Here is a 27,961-nt window from a genome sequence, read left to right as displayed (position 1 = left end):
CATTTTTATTTTAAAATATTAAATAAAACCACAATTTATTATTATATTTTTACTAATTCAAGTTTCTTTTTCACATATTTTTTTTAATTTTAGCATCAAATGAAATTGTATTAGTTTCACAAATATCACCAAAATCTGCTAATTTAGATGAATATAAATTTGATTCAGATGATGATATGAGCCCAATATTAACATCTTCTCATATATTAAATTTAGATAATAAACAAAATATTGATGAAAATAATGAATATCAACATCATAGAATAGAAAGATCAGCATTACCAATTTTAAATGAAAATGAATCAAAATCAAAATTAGATATTGATAAAGTTAAAGATAATATTAGTCCAAATGGTATTAATCAAGGACGATATATTAATTTAATTAAACCAACATCTACCGTAGCAAAAGCTCAAGAAAATATTAATGAAATTTCTAAAACACATCGAATGGGAAAAAATATTGAAGGTACAAATCCTTTTTTAGGGATAAGGGACCTTCGATCACGAACATCGGGGTCCCAATTAATACCGAACAATGTTATGCAGACATCGGATATTGTTTTGCCAACTAAAGCAATACCATCATCATTTACATTGCCAGCAAATAGTTTTACTGGTGTAGATGCACCAATTAAACCAAGACAAAATCAAAATCCAGATATTCAGGATATAATAACGGGAATTGTTAAATTATTAAATGGAAATGTTAATGTACACGCTAATACACAGGTTCATAGAAGACCAGTCGCTAGTAGAATAAATAATCGTGGACCACCAAGAATATCAGAAGCACAACCTTTACCGATTGATTATGATATACAAAAACCACCAATTGGTTCATCAATGTTACCACCATTTTCATTTGATAATCCAGCTCGTCCATTTTTAAATGGTATTCCAATACCAGAACAAATTGTTCCAGTTTCACCAAATTCAAATAATAGACCATCCGGTTTTATCAATCCAAATAGAAATCCATGGCAAAGACCGAGACCAAGACCACCACCAATTAATAATGGTAATAATAAAAATCGAAGACCAGGTGGAACTCAACATATTCCAGGCTTAATGAAAGACGAAACATATAATACAGATGCTTCACCGCCACCACCTACTGGAGCTGGACCAGCTTACACAACAATTAATTTAGATAAAACTAATGATACCCTTGATGTATCGGCAACAGATTCTTATGATAATAAAAATGGTCCATCTGATGAATTAGAAGGTGCAGAAGAATCTGATAATTCAATAAATGCATCTGCTGCTATAGAATCGGGAAATATTGAAAATGAATCGATTAATGCGATGATGACACCAACATATGAGGAAGAAGAATTATCTCAGAAAAAACCAAATTATCCAAATAGTCAACCTAATCTACATGAGGAAATGTCTACAACCGAAGAATCAAGAGAAACAACGTTAGTGGATATTGATGAAGATAAAGCATCAACTTTACAACCAACCACAGTAACAAGCATCCCTCAAGTTACAAGTTCTACTATTAATATAGATCATTCAACCAATGAGAATGTCTATATTGAGGGCAGCATGTCTGATGATATTCTTTTCATAACATCAATGCGAACTTCTTCCCTCGATGAATCTGATTATACTACTACGTCTTCCTCAATACCAGACACAACAAAGCATACTCCAGAAACCACTGTTTTTGTAACTAAAGAATTATCGGCCACTGAAAGTTCTTCTCTTCCCACCTCCTCTTCAATTTTACCATCAACCCCATCAATAATAAAGCCCTCCTCAACACATATACCTACAAATTTATCATCCTCCTATCATCCTCGTCCTGGTATTGTATTAGATGATCCAGAATTTAAACCTGGTGGTATAGTACGGCCATCTAATTATAATAGACCTCAGATTCAACCAACTCGTCAACATTTACTTCCTGGCTATGGAGAAATATTCGATGTAACTTTATCGGCAATTCAAGGACCTGGAAATGGAGCAAGTGGGTCCAAACAAACTATTAACATAAAACCATATGGAGGAGGTGCAAATAGTAATCATAACCAAAATGACGTCGTTGGATATCCAATTAATATCGGTAATGATGACATTATAATTTCACCATCAGGTGATCAAGGTTTTGTCTCAATTGATGGTAAACGAACTTATATAAATCTGTTTGGTGAACCTACAGATGCACCATCTGTACCAACACCAGCATCCGAAACAACTAGTATACAACCATCAGTATCACCACCAGGTATAACACATCATCATCCGCATGTATCTAACAGTCAACATAAAAATAATTCACCGGGATCATCAAATCAACATGATCAACAACCATCACTTGGTATTGGATATGTTGAACCCGATTTAACACCAATTAAACCTCAACTCTCTAAAATTCCACAACGAACTAATAGTATACAGGGTAATAACGGCGGCCTTGGTGTAACCGGCATAAATCAACGACCGCATTATAGGCCACGAACAACCCAACCACCTGTTCGAATAGATACATGTATTGTTGGTGATGATTCTACATGTGACCAAGCACAAAACGAGAGATGTAGGACTGAAAATGGAGTCTCCAGCTGCCACTGCAGGCCGGGTATGTTTAAAATTCTATTCATATTCCATGTTATTTTTCTTCACACATTCGTGCATATTCATATAAATATTTTACTAATTTTGCATTATAATTGTCGACACGCTTTATTCTTTTTTCATCATTGGTTATTAAAATATTTGCTTATTTTATCATCAAGTCTTGGAGCTAACACATTCGCTTGAATTGGTCTAACAAAAAAATAATTTTGCTTTATTGTTTAGTAATTTTTGTTTTGAGGGCGAAAAAATCACAATTTCTTTCACAATATTAATTTTTATTGATTTCTTATTATAGGATACTCTAGAAGAAAGCATCGAGAACCCTGCAGGCGTGTTGTATCATTCTTTTTGAGCCTAAGAGTTGACAGAATATATGAGCGTCGAATAGTGTGGGATGAAAAATTACGAGATAAGAATAGCGAACATTTTGGGCAATTAAGTTATGAATCTATAAGAGCAGTAAGCATAAAATTTTATTTTACTTAATTTTTATTAAACAAATTACGTATAACACTTACCAATCACCAAAATTGATATAAAACTTAATTAAATTTACAGATTGATTCGGCGATGTCAATGACCCCATTCTCAGATGAGTTTATGGAAGCAAAAGTCAATAATATTTACCAAGGAGATCCTAGTCGTGGAGCGGCTGGTGTGTTTGTAAATTTAACTATGAAGGTTAGTTTAACAAAGCTTTACAATTTATGATTTTCAAACTCAAAACTATCCTCTTGTTTATTTTTAGTTGGAAGAAAATTCTGAAACACTTAGACCAACTTTACGCAGTGATGTTCAAAAACATCTGTTAGGAGTCATTCATCGTCGAAATAATAATATTGGAAATTCTGTTTTATATGTTGAATCACCACCGGGTTCTATATCAAATTTACAAGATTTAGATGAATGTCAATCACAAGAATTAAATGATTGTCATCGGAATGCACAATGTACAAATATTTGGGGTAGTTTTCGATGTCAATGCAATAAAGGATTTCGAGATCCATGGTCAGATCAACCGCAAAGAGCTGGTAAAGAATGTCAAACATGTCCTGATTCACATTGTAATAATCGTGGTACATGTAATTATGATATGGATGGTTTACAAATTTGTACATGTGAAGGAAATTTTTATGGTTCACAATGTGAAATTGATGGAGAAGTTTTAGGTGTAGCAATTGGTGCATCAGTTGCAGCTGTTATAATTATTGTATTTACATTAGTTTGTTTAATAATGTGGTCAAGAAGATGGAGACGAGAACAAAAAAATGCTATTGGATCACCTGTATTCGGTTATATGAATACAGCACCAATTGTAAAAAATGGTTCTGGTTTAGGACATCCAGCATATCAAGTTACATTAGAGGATAGAATGAGATGGGCACAAATAGCAGATGTTATTGCTCAATCAAATCATTATGGGGTGAATAATGAAAGCAATTATTTAATTAATTTAATTCTTTATGTTTTATGTTTTTTGATTTAAGAGTGAACCTGTAGCGAATAGCACTAGACCATCTTCAGCAATGTTTGGATATCCAAATTTGCAAGCAATGGGTATGGGAACTTTAGGTATATAAAAAATGGAATTACAAACCATGTTATTATAATTACTATAATATTTATTTTATTATTTTAAGTACCAGTTGGACCAACAGCTTTACCAATACATCATTCAAGTGGAACACAACTGCAACCACCAGTTCCATTGCCAAGGTATACATTAATTGATTTTTGCTTAGAATTCTTGAAGGTTTCACAGTTTTAATTTCGATTCATTTTTAAAAATAATATTTTTCCTTATATATTATATTTGTTAAATGTTAACGTACACCTATACTGTTTACGATATTATATTAATTATTTTTATTTATTTATCATTAACAATATAGAAGACTTGGTATTCAGCATAGATCGAATGGTATGAGAACATTAGAAAATTCAAGTTCAAGTGAAGAAGAAGATAGAACAGATTTATTAGGTAGAAATTTTCATGTACCAAGACCAAAAAGTCGTAGTAATGGTAGCATAACGGTAAATCATTTAAAAATTTAATACATATACAAATGTATATGTATTAATTATAATTTTACAATTAAATTAATAATTTTATAATTAAAATTTTAGAATCAATCTGGAATTTATTATGATGTTGAATATGAACCATCTGGATGTGATTTATATGGTGGTACAACAACAACTTCAATATCAAATAATAATTTATCAGTTCATCATAATACAACGTCTGGACCACAAGGAATACCAATGAGTACGTACACGTCATCAAGGACGCCGGCATCAACATATTATATGAAATGATAGATGTATTATGGCCATTTTTTAGGATTTTTTTTTTTTTTTTAATGCAAATAATTTCCCAAAATTTCCTTTATAAATATATAAAATTCATAAACATATTAAATATTATGTATAGTAATATTAATTTATTATTATATAAAAAGTCAAATCCCTTTTTTTCCATTCTTTTTATAAAAAATATTAATATTATGATATTTATTCTTTAATATATATGTATACATATATATTTAAATACATTTTATAATTGTATAAAGGCCAAGTCGAATTTTCTTTATGGCCTATGAAACTTCTATTAAATAGCATTATTGAAAAAAATATAGATATTAATTATGGAACTGATTGATAAATATTGTAAATAATTTATTATTAGTTATAATATATTAGTTATTAATTTTATATACACATAATATGTATGTGTATATAATATAGTAAAGATATAATATGTAAGTATGTATTAAATTAAATTATAAGTTTAAAATATTATATTAATAAAATATTAAAGAAAAGAAGAAGAAGATTATAAAAATATGAGTTTAAAAAATTGTAAACAGGGCTTGCAATAATTCAATAAAAAAAAAATTTAAATTAAATTTAGACCTAATATATCTAGAATATTGAAAATAATAATGATTATTGTATGATTTTCAGTATAATAATTGGATTATAAACTCAAAATAATATTATTAAACAGTATTTCTAATTCCCCAGAATATTATAGCATATTTTCATTAAAGCCATCCATTTAAACCTAATAAAATAAATTTATTATCATTTCTGAGATCTTAAAACTTATCTCAACTGATTAAACTGTATTTTAATTATCGTGTACAAGTGCATTTTTAAAAATTAAATTTGTAATTGAAGCATCATTCAAAATTTTGGAATTAAACTATATTGTTCATTTAGAAAAACATACATACATAACAAAAAAAAAATTGTTTTTTTTAAATATTTTTAAAGCTCCTGTAATTTTTCGAATAGAAACCAAAATATTTCTATAATATTGTAAGAATAAATTTTAAGAAGTTTAAATGGCCTCTTCCAGATTATTTTTTAGAACGAAAACTAATTTTCATAAATGTTAATTAAATAAATATAAAATTTATTTGTATTATTAAAATATGAAATTTTATAAATACATAATTTGTGACCCCTTCCATTTTATATTGAAAGGTTTCAATTACTTTTAATTTTTCCAACAAAATCATGATTTTAATATTGAATTGCATTTTGACTTTTTAATTAAAATTCTTTAATTAAATTTAAATAAATCAACTTTATAATTCAGATTATTGCAATCTAATTGTTTCATGAAATATTTTTGTATATGAACATAAAACGCATATAAAAACTTTTCAAAGAAATTATTAAAAAAAATAATATATATATATATATAAAAAAAGAATCATAATGAAATTAATAAATATAAAAATAATTATTTAATTATAAAAAAGTAAACTAATCAAAAATAAAAATTACTTTAATTTAAGGATTTAGAATTTTATTAAAAATAAATAAAATTTACTCATACGAATGTAAATTAAATGAAAAAAAAAAATAAAATAATAAATAAATAAAGTCAAAAATTGTTATATAATGAAATTAATTTTATATAATTTTATTTACTTTTTAGTTTTTTTTTGGGATTTAAATTAAGTAAATGGTAAGTAAAGGAAAAACTTCAATTAAATTGAAAAAAAAAATCAGCCTAAATTTTATTAATTAAATGTAGATTATTTAAATTTAATTATCGAATTGAGTAAATCATGAGCAAAATCATAAAATAATTTATTTGTTATTAAAAATAAATAGTCTAATTCTATGAAAACTAATAAAACTTTTCTATGTTCTATATAAATTCAATGAATATAAGTGCACTCGTATTTTACCTTTAAAGGATTTCTAAAGGATGTTTATGATTTGATTTCCTTCAAATTTCATGGTCCCCATTATTATTCCAATAAAATTAGACCAGAATTAACTAAAAATTTAATAAATGTAATACTTATGTATATGAGGCAACAATAAAAATTATTATTAATTTTAATAATCTATCAAAAATTTCTTATTATTAAAAACATTAACATTTTTATCAAATAAATAGCAATAATTATTTGCAAAATGGTTGTGAAGCCAGCATAAATTACTTAATTACGCCTAAATATTTCTTTCTCAAAATGGTTAAACCAAGAAATAATTTAATTTCATATCTGTTGTCAGTGGCCTAAAATTTACAACATGTTTAACTAATATGTGTAGTAGATGTAAGGGTAATAAGTCCTTCAGATTCGAGGCTTTTAAAATTTCTGAAACAAATAATTAATTTAAAATTAAAATCTTATTAAATTTAATTTTTAAATACTTATAATTATTATTTATTTCATTTTTTTTTTTTTTTTTTAATATTCGAGTCATGTACATATTTGTTTTTTACTTTTTTATCTTCAAATATTTTTTACACATATTTTATTTTATTTTCTATTTCTTTTTTCATTTTATTTCAATTCAAAATCAAATCACATCAATATGTAATTTTTAAAATAGTAAAATGTTGAATTTTTTTTTATTTTTCTTGAATTTTACATAATTTTACAATTCTTTACTTTATCTATTGTAATTACTAAATAAATTATTTAATTTTTAATAAGTCTCTCCAATAAAATTTTGTTGTGCAAACAAAAAACAAAAAAAAAATGATATTTAAGTTTTGTTGTTAGTTTTTAAAAGTAGAAAATAGAAAAAGATAGGAAAATTTTCTTAATATTTTGTAACATCACATTTTTATTTAATTTTAAAAATTTACTTCTCTTTTTTTTTTTTTTTTTGAATTACGTACTATTTTTAACATAAACAATTAATTTTCTATTGCTATATTTTTGATTTTGTTTTTTTTTTTTATTTTTACATATAGAATTTAAAATAATTTTGAAAAATTTTATTAAAATTTGTTTTGTAAATTTCTCGACTATGTCACCTCAATGTTAAAATAAAAGAAAATAATAATGAATGAAAAACAGAAGTGAATTTTTTAAATTAATTAAAATTAGAAGTTTAATTTAAGATTCAGACATTGTAGCGAACTTCTCTATAATATATAATTTTATTTGATTATAATTAAGAAAAGTTAATTTTTTATAAAAAAAAATTTAAACAAAATGAAATTAAGGCACAATATTGTTGTACGAAGCCTGAAATTAGAGAGTATTTCCCTATTAAATAAGAACATAAGATGAAAAAAGCAACTATTTTTTGTGTACAGGAAATTATTGAGCTGTGTACAGTTCGGACATATGCATGTTTTTATATAAAATTTATGATAATTTAGGAAAAATTCATCCATTTACGTGGGATTAAAGAATTAATTTAATTTTCTAATTTGTTTTATAGTGATACTATTTTGAAATAAACCTGTATAGAATCTTTATACTTATTTGATTTTTCAATATCTAGGAACAAAATTATTTTAAAACAATATTATTTATTTTGCATTTGTTATTTTAAAATATTTTCGTTTTCTTATAATTTTCTTAATATTTATTGATTGTTGAATAATAATAGGAGGAAAAAGGGAAATTCTCGTATTTTTGTAAATAAACAATAGTACGCTACATTATATATATATATAAAAAAAAAAAATGAAATAATTTTTATATACCTAAGTACAAATTAATTAATAATTATTTCATTGAAAACTATTTTAGTTATAGTTATACAGTCCTATATTTTTAATATTGAGTTTATTTTTTTTGTTTTTGTATTTTTGATTTCAATTGACTCTTTCTATGTTTTTCTATATGGTGTTCTTAGGAAATTTATAACGATAATAAAATAAAAAATTAAACATGAATCGAGTAAAAAAAAAAAAAATCCAATAATTTTCAAAAATAATATTAAAAAAAAAAATACAATAAAAAAACGTTTTTAACATTATAACTTAAATTTTATAAATGTATAAATGTATATATATATATTATATATATACACATACATACATTTTAATTATACATATACATAGATTCACATATTTATTATGAAAAGTAATAAAAAAAAAAAAAAATTTAATAAAATTAATAAAGATAATTTACAGAGGTGATCCTAATTAAAATTAAAAAAAAAACAAGTGTTTTTGTTTTTTTCTCTTTTACATAATCGGATCAGGACCTTGTCCTTCTAAATCAGTTACTTGACTCTGATATAATAACGCATCTGCATAAGCTTTTTTAACAGCTTTACGTTCTTGTGGTTTTTTAGATTCTACTAATTTTGATTGATCAAGATCTTTATCTATACCTAAAATTTCTAATTTATTATTTGGTAACCATTGCCAAGTTCTTTTAACATCAAAAAATAAAACTAAAAATACTTCTTCTTCATAATTTTTTCGTAGATTTAAGACATCTTGAGGAGGCGCTGGTAATGGTACACCATTATAAACAAAACCTTTTGGTGTTGCTGGATCTATTATTAGTGCTGGATACCATGGATAACCACGACATTTTGCCCAAACTAATTGTAATGGTTCTAATGGAGGTTTTTCAATTACAATTTGTTCTTTTTCACTGGCATCATTTGTATTTGATGTCTCTGTATTATTATTTTGTAATATTGATGGTGTATTTGAATTTTGCCTATTATTATCTATTGTATCATTTTCATTTATACTCTGTGATGTTTCCTCTTCTTCTTCTTCGCATTCTTCATCAGTCTCTGAATATGTTCCATCATCATCTGAACTAGTATAAAATTCTAAATCTGACCCACTGACACCAAAACCCGAGCAACTACTGCACGGACTACCAGAGAGGTCACTTAAATCACTGTCTTCTGTTTCAGAAATTTCTTTATTTGCATTGGCTCTATAAACGCGAAAGCTATCTGGCATTGCTTCTATATATTCTTTTTGTGGGGATTTTTTTGGACTAATACCATTTTGCAAAACAGTATTCCCAGAAGGACTAGATCTAGGTTTATCATTCGATAAACGCTTTTTTCCTGGCCTCTTAGGCGATTTGATTTTTTCTAATGCAGCAACTGGTGTTTCACAAGATGATTCTTCTTTTAAAGCTATTTCAGGCTTTTTCGACACAGCTTGAGCTTTCCGTGTAAATAAAACCGCCGTCCTGTCAAATTATTTTGAGTTAAACAAAAAAAAAGACAATAAAAATATATTAACATCTAACCTTCTATTAACACCAGATGGAGAAGCACTATTACATGCATTTTTCAAAGGGCTACACGGTGGCGTCGCTGTGGGAATGTCGTTTTTTGGTTCTCCTTCAACTTCTTCATCTTGTGATGATTCGTTTCCATTCACTAGTTTATCTTTAGCAACTTTTCTCTAAAAACGAAATAAAAACAATCAAATACAAACTCAAATTAAATTTCAAATAACTTTACCGCTGCCATTTTTGCTTTTAGAATGGCTTTTCTCATTTTAGATATCTCTAATCTAATTTGCTTAATTTTTCGAGTCCTATGACTCGGATTTTTAATAACTTGAGACTGATCAACTAATATTAACAATTTTTGAATTTCATTTTCGGTTTGGGGTTGAATTTTTAAAACTTGCTTTAACTCATTATCTATTTCTTGGGCTATTAGATCATCGGTTTTTGGTGGATCTATTAAGCCTTGTTCAGCTAGTTCAGTTCGTACTTGTTTAAATAATGGACCACATTGATCTCGCATCCGGATGCCGGCACGATAAAAAATCGTATCTTTGTTATTATAGGCTAAACAATTTTTTATCATTAAATCAAAGTCTGATTCCATGTCATCTAAGGTGTAATATTTTCCTTCAAGTAGTTTTTCTTTCATTGTGCCCAAATCCATTGGAGTTTTAACAATATCTAAATAATCTGGCACTTCTGTAGTATCAACGGGTTCGAGAAATATTTGTGTTGTATCTTTTGAAACAAGATTTTCCATTAATTTTAACATGGCTGATTCTATAGGATTTATTTGAAGCATTACAACTTGCTCATGTAATTTTGTATATGTAACTTTAAGTTTTTCCCTTTTGCGTACTAATTCACATAATAACCTAGCTCTCTCCAAATCTTGCCTCAAACATTGCCAATATTTTAATTGTTGGTAAAGTTCTGTTGCATTTGAAGTATTCCCTAAAAGTGTACACATATTGAGAAAATATAAAAATTTAAAAAGTTAATTTAAACTTACTATCGTAGTTACTACGATTGAAACCGCCATGGTTTTGTCCTTGACTTTGAAGTCGCCTTAATAAAGGAACACCATTTCTATAATGACGTTTTAACGTCCAATACGCTATTAATTTTGTTATAAATTGAGTTTTCTTTTGAATAGTTACTAGGCTAGAAATTTCTTGAACACGATCTGGTGGAATAGTTGGTATTAAAACAACAGGCGCAGTAGAGCGTTTTTTCGCCAGAACTTCTCTCGCTTTTTTCATTTTATGCCTCGTGTCCGGTTCTTCTTCATCTTTATCTTTACGTAATTTTGCTTCGGGTGGTGTGTGTGCGTGGCAATAAGCCGATTTTTGCACGGTTACATTTAGTGAATCGTTACTATGATCTTTAACAGTGTCCATATGCATATAAAGTCCAGCCTGTTGAGCACAAGTAACATGAAAAGCTGCATAACAACTATTCCTTTGACATTGAATGCAGGCCCCTATGCCTTTCTCTTTACACACATAACATGTAAGTCGCCATCGGGCCGGGGGAATCATTTCAATCGAATCTAAAAAATGAAATTATATGTGATTATGTTAAGTGGTTCATATTATTTTTACCTATTGGTTCAAGAAACACAGTGTTGGCAAATCGCACTTCTGGTATCCATAAAGCACAAACAACGTGAGCCCAATGACCTCTGTCGGTTTGTTTAAACGCACCACCAGTATTAGGACACAATACACAATTTACCGGAGTACTTGGTGATTGTAAACATTTTCTACAGAGCCATTGACCTTCTGGAATATAGGGAACTCCATAACAGTCTTGATGAACCGCAAGATTACACATGTCACAAAATAATATTACGTTAGTATTTTGACATTCGCCATCTAAGCAAATACAACAAATTGCATCATCATCAACAAGTGCACCACTCTGTCCATTTGCTGCAGCCTAAAAACAAGAAATTTTAATAAAAAACTAAAAAGAAAAAAAAAGACAAAAAAAATACTTACTTGAAAATAAGATTCTTTTTCTAATCTATCCATTAAAAGTTCCAATGTGTCGATACTGACTGGATTTAATCCTTGTTCTTCCCTTTTTTCATTTACCATACTTAACCAAGTTGTATCTTCCTCATCAACATCATATTCTACTTCACCATCAAGTTCTTCAGCAGATTTTTCTATAAATCTAATATAGGCATTTGGTCTTGGTAATGCATCACATATATTATAAAACTCAATTTCTTTAAATGAAGCCTCTGGTAATTTTAAATGTGGTTCTGATGGAATATCTGGTGTTGGAACTGCACCATTTTTCTCAAGTAAATCTAAATATTCCTCCTGTGATATGATTGGCAGAGGTTCAACAGCAGATACTTTTACACTTTTGCCGTCGGGAAAATGAAATTGTATAATATCTTCAGTTTCACAATAAACAACTGCTTCTTTTGGCATAGATTTTTGGTCTCCAGATGTTTTAGGAGTTGAACCATTAACTCTAGAACGTCCTTTTTTACGACTTGGTGTTACTAATGGGGTAATCGGTTGAGGATTATCATGATCATAATTCACCAAATGGTATTGTAATCCAACAACAGATTTGTAATTTTTTCCACATTTTTCTACCGGGCAAACAAACGGCGGATCGTCTTGTTTTGTTTTTAATTTTTTAATATATTCTATTGCATCAAAATCTAAACCCATTTTGTAAATTTTTTTATAATTTTAAACAGTAAAACATTATTTAAAAACGTATATATTTTTACGTAAAAAAATAACAAATTATTCGAAGCAGGAAAAGAAAATGGCGCAAACTGACAACTTGATGAAAAGTGACAGCTGCTGTCTAAAATGAGAATAAACAGCAAAACAAAACAAAACAATGAACCGTTTGTGAACTAAAATATCTTGAATCTGTCATTTACCCAGGTAGCGCAATATGGAAAATTTTTATGAATGACATTTCTCAAATACAGAGATATAACAGAAATTGTTTACAAAAAAAAAAAAATTGGCGGATTTGAAATTTTCCATAAAGAGAATTTATGGTTTATTATATAGTTTGAGTAATTTAAAATGTTTTTTTTTTTTTAAATTCAATTCATATTTCCCAGTATATTTAATAATTAACAGCTATAGAGTTTTTCCAATTTAATATTCTTCATATTAAATTTTTCATTAAAAAAAAAAAGATTCAAATCTTTATGAAATACCGATTATGTACATATTAAGATGTCGCTGTGATCGCTAAGTATATTAATATTATTGTATAGGAATTTCTATTTACGCAACCACCATTAATACCTAAATTGAGCTACGAAAGTGACAATGAGTCTATCAAAATCTAGTTTTTAATAATAACAATAACTGTATATCTTACCGTTACCGTTATATTAAGAATAAAAAAAGAAAAAAATAAAATCAAATAAGGAGTTTTAAAATTTTATCTTAGCGTATATGCAAAACCTACTTTTTGTAATACTCTGTTTTTACTTTTATTTTTGACAATTAGTTATTCACAAAATTCAATACATGTTATATTAATATTTATTAAAATTAAGCCGTGACCAAATTAATCATTTGCTTTTCTTTTATAAATAAATATTATGATGCTGGAGTCACAAAAATAATTGAAAAAAGACCATAAGATCTACATCACAGTATCATTTTACAAATAATTTATTATAAATTAAGGAAAATGAAGTGACTTGGGCTTGGTGCACAGGTATGCATACATAACACATGTGTTTAAAAATTTTCTTTGATTAATTCCAATATGAAATTAATAAAATACCCACAATTTGTTTAGTAACGATATCTACATATACAAATTACAAATTATTTTAATATATATTTTTTGATTTTTCAATGTGATTAATTTTCTTTTTAGTAAAATTTTTTCAATAATGATTTTTATAAGTACTATTCTCTTTTGTGTAGCGACGATTCATATTTTGTAATTTTTTAATATTATATTCCTTTATAAACCATAGTTTCTTGTATAATAAAAATTAAAAAATAATTTTAATTATTTCTTTCAAATCAATTGTAATATTCTCATATACTTTTGTATATTTACATATATAAGTACTTATGCGATTTTTTCATTATAACTCACATACATGCATAGTTATAATTTTCTGTATATAATTTGTTAATAGAAATAATAAGACTAATTATCAAATAATAAAATTATGGTATAATAATATAGAAAAAATTAAACAAAAATTTTACATACCTACACACATTTTTTATTATTCCTCTAAGTGAGGTCTTTGAAATTTAAATATGAATTTAAAAAATTTGATATTTTTGTTATACTTGTATGTAAACACATACAACACATTCATACGTATAAAAAAAATTGGAAGGGATAGTTGTAATAATATGTGTTGTAAAAATAATTTAAAACTTTTTAATATTTTAAATAAATAATATTAAAATATAAAAAAATTTTGTTATACTAGTTTTATACTATATTTAAAAAGTGTTATAATCTATAAATTTTTTTTTATATATTTATGTAGAGATTTGATAATTAAAATTTCGTTATACTTGTGAATGTATTTAATTATATTTATGTATGTGTACAAATTAATCTGATATAACCTTAATTAATTAATTATAGTTTGATCATTCATTGACCACGGGGAACAGAATATGCTATATTATACATGAAATAAAATTTATACATATGGGTATACATATTGTATTTGCTACGTTTTCATTTATAAAATTATTAAATGAAATATAAACATATAGCACATACAAATGTTACATACATGTACATTACATCTAATAGAATCAAATTATTATTTTAAAAATTAATATATAAAAGTTTAAATTTTGAATTTTTAGTTCCAAATGGGATTTAAATAGGGTTCTTAATTGTAATAATCATAAACAATGTTGTATTTTTGATTATAACAGTTCAATGTTTCTAAAATGTAATTATGTGCATTAGTAATTTGTTTGACGTTTTGTCATAAAATTGTCATTCTTTTAAGTTTAGTTTTTACGTACATATATAAGAATACCAATAGCTTTTGATTTAGTTGAAAATTAGTGTGAATATATTGTAATTCTTAAATTGCAATATTAAAAATTCTTTTATTTAAATATTTCTCCTACAATTTGCAATATACAAAGAACGCTCACAATAAAGTTGAAAATTTTTTGAAAATAATTAAAAAACAATTATAATTTATTTTTGTTCACAATATTTTCAATTTTCCCAATTATAATCTTTATTATTTGCACTTAATAATAAATTCTTATTCCTGTTTCTTTTGTTTTATTATGAAATTTTTCAATGGTACTCAGTCAAGGTAAGTGAATTTTAAATTATTATATTTTTTATGAGGTTTTTTGCTTCCTGTAAAATAAAATGCGAATGAAAAACAAAATCCTATATTCAGTAACAAAATGAATAAATATAAACAAGAAATTAAAAATATAAAATGTAGAAAAGCTTTTTCCATCTAGTAAAACAGAAATTTTCAAAAAAAAAAGAAAAATTGGCAAGTCATCAAAAATTAAAGTATATAAAAAGAAAGTAATACAATTTTATTCGCATACCTATATACAAAACATGATGTTTTTGCGATCTTTCAATGAATGATCGGTCACTCTTAATATGTGCATATGTATGTTTTTTGATTAAAAATCCAAAAAGTATCCACAAGTTCAGAGTCCACAAGAAATCATTTTTTCTTTTTTTTTCTGTTAAAAAGTAATTGTGATATGAAAATGAAAACACACGTTGATAATTTTGATTTTTTTAAATATACATAATTTTTATGTGAACATTTTATTAAACTAAAATTAATAAGTTGAGGGCTACAATATACTTTTATGTACATAAGCTGGCATACGAAGCATAACATTAAAAAAATAATAAAAGAATATTGGAATAATTAAAGGAAAAAACCAAAGCAAAAAAAAATTAATAAATCAAAAACATGTCAAGTAATATAAAGAATATGTCAATGAGTCTTTCAAAACTATTATTTAAAAAAAAATAATTATAGCACATTTTATATTAAAATAAAAATACAATTAATAATCAGAAAGAAAAAATAATATTTATTTTGCATTTTAGAATTATAAAAAAAAATAAACAAATACATTAAGTGCCAAGAAAAAATATTTACATTTTCCACTCAATTCTTTCAATAATTTTGATTATTAAATAAAATTCACAATAATGGTAACCTATTGTTGAATTAATAATCTCAAAAAAATTGGTATTTATAATTAATTTCATTGAGATAGACTATTGGAATCTTACATTGTTTATTTATGATTTATTTATAATCATTATGAGATTGGGTTCTTGTCTCGAATAATCCAATATTTTTATAAACAATGCGAATACTTTATGGAAATGTTTAACAATGAATGGGTGTTTTAATTTTTTATAAATCAGAGATTTAATCTGAAGAGTTTCTGCTGAAATTCAATTTCTCAGATTTCTGCTTTTAAAAACGAAGATAATAGAAATAATTTTATCAAAGTTTAAAATGTCAAAATAATATATGAGTATCTGTGAAATGTGTCTTTTTTCAGCACGTATTACATGTACATAGTGCCTGATCGTCTATCACGTTATTTTACTCGGAAAATGAGAAGAAAGTGAGTAACTAATATATACTTGCATAATGTAATTTTCGAGCGAGAAGAAGAATTATTCCGATTGCGTATCTCGTTTTTTTTTTTAAATTGTGTACAAAGTTTTTCACTTTGTTTTTGAAAGTGAAACATTCACTCGATAATTTGAGAAAAAATGAGTAATTTTAGAAGGAAAAATAAAACATCGATTAGAAAATAAATTAGAATTAGGTACACAAGATAATTTTATCATGATCATTTATCTTAAAGTTAGCTGGGTCAATTGTTGTCATGTCAGTTAGTTGGGGTTTTCTCACATTTTGTAAACAAATAAAAGTTTTTCTTCTACTTACTTTTTCGCTTTGTTTCATTTTTGTTTTTTACAAATTTTTATTTTTGTCTCTTAATGTATTTTAACTTTAAAATTTATTCTTATCAGTGATTAAGAGGCCAAAATGTGTTTTGGATTTTTTTTTATTTATTTTTTTTTTCACTGATAATTTTTCTTGAAAGTGTGTAACAACTTCTGGAATAAATGTAAATAAATATAAAAAAAAACCACAAAAGGAGGAATAATAATAATCATGTATATAATTTGATACATTTGTATACAAACATACATAAATTTACATATATATATAGATACATATTTACATATTTATAAGAGATCTTCTATTCTTATTTTTAAAAATTTTATAAAAGAAAATAACAAATTTTGTTATACATACTTATATTTTATATGTGTACCTACACATATTTCCAAGTGATAAGAAATTAAAATAAAAGAAAAAATAAATCCAAAAAAGTGTAATAAAATAATATTTGTGATTTGTGAATCTTGAATATTTTTCTTTATTTTTTTTTTTTTTTTTGTTTTTCTGCAATAATATTTAAACACTCAGCTGAAGTTTCTATATTTAAAAAATTACATATTTTTATTTGATTTTTCAGTCTTATCACTGACTCTCGATCCGAACAGATCGTCTCGTGTTGAATTCAAATTGAAAGAAAATTGAAAAAAAAAAATATAAAAAAAAAATAAAAAAAAAAAACACTTAAGAGATTTTCCTTTAGTTTCAATTTGATTGAATGTCATTTTGTTTTTGATGTTGTCAATTTGAAAAGTGCAAAAATCAAACAAAAAAAACAAAAAATCATAAAAAGGCAAATAAAATAAATAATAAAAATTTTAAAATAATTTAAAAAAAATTTAAGAATAATGTTTTTAAAAAGAAAATTATTTTATGGAATGCAAAAATAAATGCAAAATAAAAAAAATAATTAAAAAGAAAATCAATTTTAAAGGCGAAAATATCTTTTGTATACGTTGACTCTGTCATTATTATTTTAATTTCAATTTTCTACCGTCGTGAAGAATTTGCGGAGTCAAAATACTTTCATACATACATAAATATAAAAATAAAAGTTCGCAATAATTTTATTTTAATTTTTGCTTTGTTTTTTTTTTTTCAAATATTAGGTTAAGATTTTTAAAAAAGGAAAATACAAAACAATTAAAATAATTCAAATAATTATTAAATAAAATCAAAAAAATAGGAAAAAATTTTTTAAATTTTTTAAAATGACAGAAGATAAATTAAATAATTCTAACGGTATAAATGTTGCAACAACAGTATCACCTAATGATACTGCAACAAGTATACAAACACAATCACCACGTAATTATCGTAATGGATATAAAAAACAGACAAGCATTTTAGAACCAGTTTATAAATTAGTTGGTATAGATGATGAACCAACTGCAAAAGAATTGGGGACTTTAATTTGTAAGTATGAGTGTATGTATGTAGTTTATAAGTTCAAATATTTATTATTATTTGGCGTCCTATTGTGGAAGTAAAATATTAAATAGTTTTATGTTTCAAAAATGGAACAGATGCTGATGGGATCCATACAATTTACGATATTGTGGTATATTACAGTATTTTGCCTAAATCAACTGTACATTGTATTAATATAATGTCAATTTTGTGACTTAAAGCTCAATTTTATAAAATTTCGCATACAATAATATTGCCTATTCTTTTTATTTACAAAATGTGTGCACAGTTTTTCGAAAATTCTCAAATTATTATTAAAAAAAAAGTTTTTATATAAATTTTCTTATATGCAATTAATAACATTTATGTATGTATGTACATATTTTGTTAAAAACGGGTAGTAGTTTTGAGGCCATAGAAGTAAGTGCATTATACTTTAATTTTATTGATATTTAGTGAATGTAGCAATAAATATCTATGTACATCTTGTATGTAATTCATATAGATATATAAGTGTTTTAATCAAATTCTATGGGAACGTGGTAATTCCAAAATATTTATACATATATAAATCCAGAAAATAAATTTATTAAAAACATTTGAGTATGTTCTTATACATACTTATTATTTATATTTATTGCGATGCAACAGAAACAAAAAAAAAATAATTACGTAGATATTTTATATATATCTACATTATGTAGATACATAATGTAGATATATAACAATATTTTTAATATTATGTTAGGAAGTAATAATAAATATGTATGAATGTAATTTTATTTTTAAAAAATTCCTTGTATTCATGTTGTTATTTAATGTTTTGTTTTCATTTGTCGAAAGATGAAAGTTCTTTGTGTACCAACAAGATTCTTATTAAATTATTTTGCGTTACTCATCAATTATCTATAGTCATTAACTAAAATATATATATGTATGAATAAGAATTATAAATATAGATTTATTGAAAACAATAATAAAGAGGCTTAAAATGAAAATAAAGACTATTGTGAAAGAACTCTGTGATAACAGGAAATACAAAAAATTCTCATTGGAAATATTTGGACAGAAAATAATTAATAATTGAGTCCCCAATTAAATTAATTATTAGAATATAAGATCATTTTTGCTTTTATACGATATTATTAAAATTATCTATTTAACGTGGTTATATTAATAGCACATGCACTGGTTTGGTTAATAAATGAGAATCGCTCTCTTTGCACGGAATCCTTATACTAACCTGGGCTCATTTTACAATATCTGAATTGTTTAGATATATAATTTTTTATTATCAATGAAATTACAATACAATTGCTAATTTTTTTTGTATTTGCAATTTATACTACCTAAAATTTATTTATGCTTAGTATTTATTTTTTGAATGAAAAATATTTTGACTCATTTTTACATATACATATATGTACCCATACCTATAGTATGTATATCTAATAGCTATTTATTTCGAAAATATGCTTATGATAAACATATTAATTTATAAATTGCATTGCGTTTATTAATATAAATGATTAATTTTATATTTTATATATGATTTCTGTGCATATTAATGAATTTAAATTGTATGATAAATGCATCTGCAAATACAAATAAGAAAATGTAAATGGATTCTTTTATATTTTTTAGTCAATGCAAGCAAATCCAAATTATTTTAATTAAAATTTTGTAGTAAATTTAGAAAAATTTTCTTATTCTTACAAACTATGTATACACTGAAAGAAGGGTGTCTATCAAATTTTATACTTGTCAAAATATAATGCATTCTCCAAAATTTTTTAGGGTATGTATGTATATTCCTACCTCTTAATTGGACAACGCATTGTTATTATTTGGGCTTTATTAAGAATTTTTTTTTTGAAGCATTATTGCATTGTTATTAACATGTCACTCTTCAAATTATCTTAAATTAAGTGTAATGTAGAACTTTGTGAATTCTATATTTACGTAGTATAAAATATATGTATATTGTACATAATGTAGGTAAAGTATGTATGATACTTTGTGTTATGGAACAATAAAATTCTTTTGTACACTGTGCTGCACACATTTTGTGTTTTCTTCTTCAGGAGATTCAAAACACAATTTTTTATTTTGTTTTTGTTATATTTATACAAATTTGATATGTATTATGTATGTTATTTTTGAATATATGTAAATATATTACTATAAAACTATAGATGGCGACTCAAAATACTGTCAATGTCAATGTTGTTTTTTTAATATTATTCTTCTACTTTTGAATTTCTTTTTATTTCAATTTAAAATAAAATTGGAAATATTTTGTGTTTATAAAAAAATTGAACCATGTACAATACAATAATTTACATACAATAAATGCGCATCTACTATTAGCTACTTGATTTGAATAAGAGTGCTGTAAACATTATATTCTTAATAAAGTGCTGTAAACATTATATTCTTAATATAAAATGGAAAATGTATGGAAAACGGAATCGTAACAGATGCAATTGATATATGTACGTTATTCGCTCTTACTTAAACTAAATAACAATTATTTTGCTATTTAAGAAATATTATTTTTAATTAGTTTTATTAAAATAAACAAGAAAAATTTAAATATTAGATGGAAATTTAATTGTTTAGTTGTTGAATTTCAAAACTACTCTCTTTAAAAATTTTCATTAAATTTTAATTACAAATTATTTTTTATTTAAATAAAATAAATTATTTAAGATTGGAATTGGAAGGTTACGATTTACATAATTATTAATTAAGGGGATGTTATATTAATATAAATTTAAAATTTATATGAAATTTTTCAAAAATTTAATAGTAAAGTTCTTTATAATTCATGTAAAATTTGGTTGTCTTTCGTATACATATGTTTTTTTTACTTCTTATTTATGTACATACATATCTATGTATATGTCTAAATTTCCTAATTCAAAAATTTCGTAATCCAATCAAATTTCATTTGACAATTCAAAAATCTTTTGATCCGATATTGTTTTTTATAATCATAAATATTAATTGACATTTTAATCAAATTTTAGTTATTGTATATTTCATATACCTATGTATATATATGTACATACTTGTATATATTTGAAACATAAGTCTGTTTAAATGATAATTATTTGATATGGTTTTTGCCTTTATTGTATTCTTAATAAATTTGAAATTCAAATAAAGAATATTTATTCCAACAAATTTTCAAAAACCTTTGTAAAAACTTTTATATATCTGCATCTATACAGTACATACAATACAATGTATTATAAAAATATTGAAAAGTCGTTCAAGTTCATCGGATAAAGAAGATTTTTTTTTTTTTAATATTTTAAAAGATTAGAATTTAAATCAATATGCACGTACATTATTATTAAAATATAACAATTAATATTTGTACATGATTTGTTCGTCTTGTAAGTAGCTATATATAAATATTATATTATTCTATTACATAGGTATATATGTACGTATAACTTTAAAAACAACAAATTTAATTTTTTTTAATTTACTTGTAATATGTATAATATACGTATTTACGTATATTTGACTGATAAAACTCTGTTTTCCTTAAAAATTTTATACATATGTTAAGTTGTAATTCTTAGTACAATGTTAAATTGTTAATGAATAAAGTAGAACATTTATAGATTATAATAAAATATCAAATTAAATTAAATTATTAAATGTCCTTGTTAAGGAATATATTGTGTTTTGTTATCAAAATTTCAAATATTCAACTTCTATTTGAACTGTAAAGCATATGATCATATTTATGAGTTTAACATACTTAACTAAATTAAACAAAATACTTTCAAGAAGCTTAAATTTCTCTAAAATTCAATATGATATAAATTTAAATTACATTTTTAATATGTATAAATAAATTATACAAAATTGTTAACAAATACTACGTTTAAAATTTAAATCGATCTTTAGTTCTCCTTGCAGATGGTTTGTAGCTGGCAAATTCTTCTCCTTTTAACAGACAGTGTTTACAGACTTGTTGTTTTTTGCAAATATTTCTACAAAATAAAACAAAATTTAATTAAAATTATTATTATTAAATGTAATGCGATAGAATAAAATATTTTAGCGTGGAAAAATTATAAATAATTAAAAAGCATATTAAAAATATTAAAAGCATCAAAAATTATTCTTATCAAAAATATACATAGTGTATATTTAATATATACAATAGTGTAAGAATATTTATTTGCAGAAATCAGAATAAAATAAGAGAAACTTATATGCGATAAGATAAGTGTATACATATATGTACATATTACAAGCTTAAACATAGAAGTAAAAGGAATTCGAAGTTCATTAACATTATTTGAACCGAGATTAGAATTAAAATCATTTAAATAAGAATCAAGCGCTCATTTAATCAGTATAAATTTTATTTTAATTGACCTAGAATTGATTAAAGTAAATTTGCAATTTAATAAATTTAAATTTTAATTCTGATTTTTATTTTTTGTAAATATTATGGTGGTAACCAACCACAATGAACTTACATATTACTTAATATAACAAGATCATAAAATTATATTTTGTGTATACTTATAAGTATTCAAAAGATAGTAAAAGAATATCAATATTTCTATGTTCATTATTTTTGAGAACACTATTTATATTGTATTAAATATAATTTAAAATAATTATTTTTAATAATATTAAAAAATTGAATCAAAATTATTTTATTATTAAAATCTATTATGGAAATTAGAATAAATTCAAACTATTATAGTGCAAGTAGACAATTTCGTGAATAGATTTTTAATAATAATTAAATTCTAATTTACATCTTTGAATATAAAGCACTTTCGATAAATCCAAACCGCAAAATCTGCAAAAGTAGTATGATCGAAAATAACAGTGTTGTGCTTAAAGTTTTAAAATAATTTTTAGGTTTTTGTTTGTATAACTACTGCAAAAATATTATAGCTACAACAAAAAAATTTAATTTAGAACTTTCAGCACATGATTAACTTATCGAAAATCAACCTTTACACTGTTAATAAAATCAATTTTTTAAGGAGAAGGTTGAAAATAAATAAGTCATTCTGCATTAATTCAATCTAAATTTTTTTCTAAACGTGACAATTTAAACTTAAAAGTTTATAACTAGAATCATGTAGTTAATTTTAATTGGAATGAGGTTTTAATAATATTACACTTATTTGAGAGAATTATTGAGGATTGTATAAATCTATATAAACATAAAACATTTTTATGTTATTATTCATAACATTTTTATATTTATTAAATATAAAAATGTTATATAAATAAATTAAGTTTTTCTTTTTTTTACGAAACAAATTTGGATTTTTGTATTGCTCAATTAAAAAGATAATTAACTGATAACCAATTGATAATTAACTCTTATATGAATTTCCTGAGCACCATACGTAATACGTTCATGATTGTTTAGGTCTATGCTTTAATAATTATTTAAAATGTTATAAAATTTCTAATTACGAGTATTAATAATTAAATAAAATCTAATTGAAAATAAATTTAATTAAAATTTTCTATTTTATATATCAGTTAGCAACAATTATAAAAAAAAAATTTTCGAAAACTTTTAAAATCTATTAAACTATTTAATCCGATCATTGCTATTTAAACTCTTTTTTTTTTGTTTTGCTGGGTTGTCTTTTTTTTTTGAAATATAATTAAATGAATTATTATCATTTTATATATATTTATTTTTATTATCAATAAATATTATGAAATTGAAAAACGCAAATAAAATTTTTTTCCCTATACAACAATTCATTACTTACTTCCTCTAAAAAAACACAAAAAAAAACTTAGATTTCAACATCACTTTTTTTTTTTTTAGAATATAAAGAAATTCTCCTCGATAACCTTTATTTTATTTTCTTAAAAAAATAAAATAAGTGTATGTTGGTGAAGTTCGATGGACGATAGAAAACGCGTGCTTTCTGCCTGATCTTTTTACTTAAAAATATTTGATAAGATTATGGCGTTTTTCACTATGGTTTTTGCTATTATTATAAAATTGATCATAAAAAAAATTGCAAACAAGTTTAGTTATTTAATTTAAACTACGTATATACGCTCTATAATATTAAAATAAATTCCAGAAAATAAACTTAAATGTTATTTAATTTAAAATACCATGCTTTCTAATGGAGAATGTAATTTTAAATTGAAAAATAATTTAGATTTTTTGAATGATTTTTCGAAAATATTTTTGTTCTAAATTCCATAACATTTTAATTATTTATTTTACAATTTAATTTGAATAATTTCTTCTTATAATTCTACTTTATTTTAATTACTAAATTAATTAAAAATTTAAATAAAAATTTTAATGCTCTTGCAATTTTATGGCATTTTTGACATTATTTTGTTTTTTTTTTTTGTATATTTTTTTTACGTTAATAAATGCATTATTGTTTTTCGAATTTGATTAAAATATTTTGCATTGCATTCATTCTTTTATTAATTTTATTCTTGTAATCATACATGTATGGGTATGTATTAAAAAATGTTGGGTAAACAAAAAAATTTTGAAGATTGTCAGTAAAATGTCAAGCATGACAATTAACATTCAAGCAATTTTTTTGATTGGAATGATTTTTACACTAATTTTTTTTTATTGTTTAAAATTATTTGAAGACTTTTGAATTTAATATTTTTGAGTATGATAAAAGTATTGAAATATTTGAGTTTGGAATTTATTAAATAAAATACACACATATTGTTTTTATTGAAATGTAAATAGTAAATAGAATAACTTCTTCTAAAAATGTATTTCTAAAAATTTTTTTAATAATATGCAATTTTGTTTTTCTTTTTTTCTTCATTATAGTATTAGGACTAGTTGTGATTCTTTTTATAATTAGTGTTACTGGATTTGTGATAATGTGGTTTACAGAAGTTTATGATAGTCAATATACATCTGTAAGTTCTGAATTTTTACTTTTGTATACAAATATTTCAAAATTTTTTTTATATTTTTTTTCTTTTTAGAAATTAATATTATCAAATGGATCAATAGCAGCACAATATTGGGCAGATCCACCTGTAAGCCCACATTTAAAAGTTCATATATTTAATTATACAAATATTGATGACTATTTAAATGGAAGAGCTGATAAAATACATGTTGATGATTTAGGACCATACACATATAATGAGCATTGTACAAAAAAGAATGTAGTTTTTAATACAAATTTTACAGTGACATATAAAGTATGTTGTTATTTTGTTTGAATTTTTGATTCTGATACTAAAATATTTATATTTTAAATTGAATTTGTTTTAGGATCATAGAGATTATACTTTTCTTCCGGATTTTTCAAATGGTTTCGAATGGGATAAAATTGTAACACCAAATGTACCATTAATAACAGCTGCATATAAAGTTAAATCAATGAGTTATTTTGAAAAAACAATTAAAATTACAGCAATCAGATCAGCATCACGTAGCCCATTTCATGCTAAAAGTGCTGCCGAAATATTATGGGGCTATGCAGATGAAATAATTAAATTAAAGAATATGTTTGGATCATCAAGTCGCAATACTTTTGGAATGTTAATGACTGTAAGTTCATGATTCACAGATTATCTTTGAGTTTTTTTAAAATTTTATATATAATTGTTTATTGCATGACAGTCAGCCTAAAAAATAAAACGAAAGATTTAAAATTAATTTAAAAATATCAAATTCCGTTAATGTTTAAAAGTAGGCACGTTACCTTTCTTAGCTTTTAATTTTTCAAACTTAAATTTTTTATTGCAACACTCATACCAAAATACCGTTAAATACTAAAATAAAAAGCTATTTTAGCTTTGATAGTCCGGCAATGGCAAAAACTTTTATTTTGTTTCATATATCTTAAATATTATATTTAAATATTGCATATATTTAGGAGAAGGACATTTCTTTCAATATTTTCAATCTTACTTAGTGAAAAATGTGATTAATAATAAATTTGTATTTTGCTTTTTTTTTGTTTTTAGAGAAACGGTACTAGTCCAGATACATTTCAAATAAAAACAGGAGAAGATGGATTACAAAATTTAGCTGTTATACAACAATTTAATGGTTTAACAAAATTAAATTATTGGCGTACTAATGAATGTAATAGAATTGATGGTACAGACGGATCACAATTTCCACCACACTTAATGGAGAACAAAGAAAGATTACATGTATTTTTACCAGCATTCTGTCGTAAAATTCCATTAGAATTTGATGAAGAAATTGATATATTTCATACATTTGCAAAAGCATGGCGCTATAGAACTCCTTTAAATGTTTTATCATATGATGATGACAATTCCGCAAATCAATGTTATTGCAGTTTAGGAAAATGTCCATTGAGTGGTGTATTTGATGGTACATTATGTTATGATGATGCTCCAATATTTCCCTCATTTCCACATTTCTTTTCTGGTGATCCAAAATTATATGAAAAATTTGAAGGTATTAAACCACAAAAGGAATTACATCAAACATTTGCTGATATTCATCCAAGATTAGCATTTCCAATTGGTGGAGCATCTAGAATTCAAATAAATATTCAATTACATAAACAAGATTTATTAGATAGTAAGTTTTTTTTTAAATAATAATGTAAATTTCTTATGAATATTTTAATTAATTAATAACATCTTTTTTAGGGGAATTAAAACGTATGGATGAAGGTATAATTTTACCAATATTATGGTTAGAAATAACACAAGGTGAACTTAATGAAGAATTACAAACATTAATTTTCCATAGTACATTTAGTGCAAATGCCATACAATATGCATTAAAATATGGTACATTATTAATTTGTGTTACAACATTGGCATTACTTGTTGCTGGAGTATATTATTTGGGAAAATTCCGTGAAAAAAATTTAAAAAGACGAAATTTAACAGTTTCTAATAATGAAATGAAATCTCTTAAAAAGAGGAAAACAAATGACACAATAAATACAGAAATTCCTCTTAGTATTTAAGAATAAGGTTTTGAAAATAAAAATAAATTGTATTTTTATATATTGTTAAAGTTATACTGATAGGTGCTGATAGTGTAAAAGAAATTTTTTTTAAGTTATATGAAACCGGGAAACTAATTTGTAATTTGAAAAATTTAAAACTTAAATTAGAAAATATTAAAATACTGTAGGGTTTCGTATAAAGATTTGTTAGTAAATAAAATATAAACACAGTAAAATAAATACTCAATAATAAAGAACTCGCATATAAAAATTGCGAATTAAGAAATGAATCTGATAATTTTTAAGAAAAATAAAATAGCAGAAGAAAAAATAAAAAAATATAGGCAAGAAAAAGTAAATTCAGAGAATAATTTTAATTTTTTAAGAATAATTAATTATAATTGATTAAAAGAAGGAATATTTAATCAAAGGAATTTAAACTAATTAATATAATATGTTCTTTCTTTCAGAGTTTTGTATAAATTATGTTGTTATATGCACAATCATATATAAAAAATGCTATTTATTGAAAATTTAAAT

At 24.0% G+C, this 27,961-nt stretch overlaps 3 protein-coding genes across 3 annotated transcripts in view; 2 read left to right on the top strand and 1 right to left on the bottom strand.

Annotated features, from left to right (window-relative positions):
- The window catches only part of LOC129614628 (uncharacterized), a 43,073-nt gene extending 38,105 nt beyond the window's left edge, over positions 1-4,968 (top strand). The window contains exons 2-9 of the mRNA XM_055529349.1: positions 94-2,592; positions 2,887-3,050; positions 3,150-3,272; positions 3,340-4,014; positions 4,079-4,163; positions 4,232-4,307; positions 4,484-4,625; positions 4,719-4,968. Of these exons, the coding sequence (XP_055385324.1) occupies positions 94-2,592; positions 2,887-3,050; positions 3,150-3,272; positions 3,340-4,014; positions 4,079-4,163; positions 4,232-4,307; positions 4,484-4,625; positions 4,719-4,910 (3,956 nt within the window). The 3' untranslated portion in view covers positions 4,911-4,968. The remainder of the gene's footprint in view (positions 1-93; positions 2,593-2,886; positions 3,051-3,149; positions 3,273-3,339; positions 4,015-4,078; positions 4,164-4,231; positions 4,308-4,483; positions 4,626-4,718) is intronic.
- Positions 4,969-9,051: 4,083 nt separating this feature from the next.
- LOC129614632 (bromodomain-containing protein homolog) lies at positions 9,052-12,878 on the bottom strand. The gene is made up of 6 exons (XM_055529355.1): positions 12,082-12,878; positions 11,683-12,019; positions 11,091-11,630; positions 10,308-11,032; positions 10,091-10,248; positions 9,052-10,030 (listed from the first exon to the last, which is right to left on the bottom strand). The coding sequence occupies exons 1-6, from the start codon at positions 12,772-12,774 to the stop codon at positions 9,052-9,054; spliced, it is 3,432 nt and encodes a 1,143-aa protein (XP_055385330.1). The 5' UTR covers positions 12,775-12,878.
- A 5,191-nt stretch (positions 12,879-18,069) lies between these two features.
- On the top strand, positions 18,070-27,839 carry LOC129614651 (lysosome membrane protein 2). Its single transcript, XM_055529380.1, has 6 exons — positions 18,070-18,467; positions 25,297-25,388; positions 25,458-25,679; positions 25,753-26,031; positions 26,451-27,042; positions 27,114-27,839. Exons 1-6 carry the CDS (start codon positions 18,263-18,265, stop codon positions 27,437-27,439), a joined length of 1,716 nt encoding a protein of 571 aa, XP_055385355.1. The 5' UTR covers positions 18,070-18,262; the 3' UTR covers positions 27,440-27,839.
- Positions 27,840-27,961: the final 122 nt, after the last annotated feature.

This window comes from Condylostylus longicornis, unplaced genomic scaffold, assembly GCF_029603195.1.
Source record: "Condylostylus longicornis isolate FDR11 unplaced genomic scaffold, ASM2960319v2 ptg000114l, whole genome shotgun sequence".
NCBI lineage: Eukaryota > Metazoa > Arthropoda > Insecta > Diptera > Dolichopodidae > Condylostylus > Condylostylus longicornis.
This window is presented reverse-complemented; position numbering and strand designations above follow the sequence as displayed.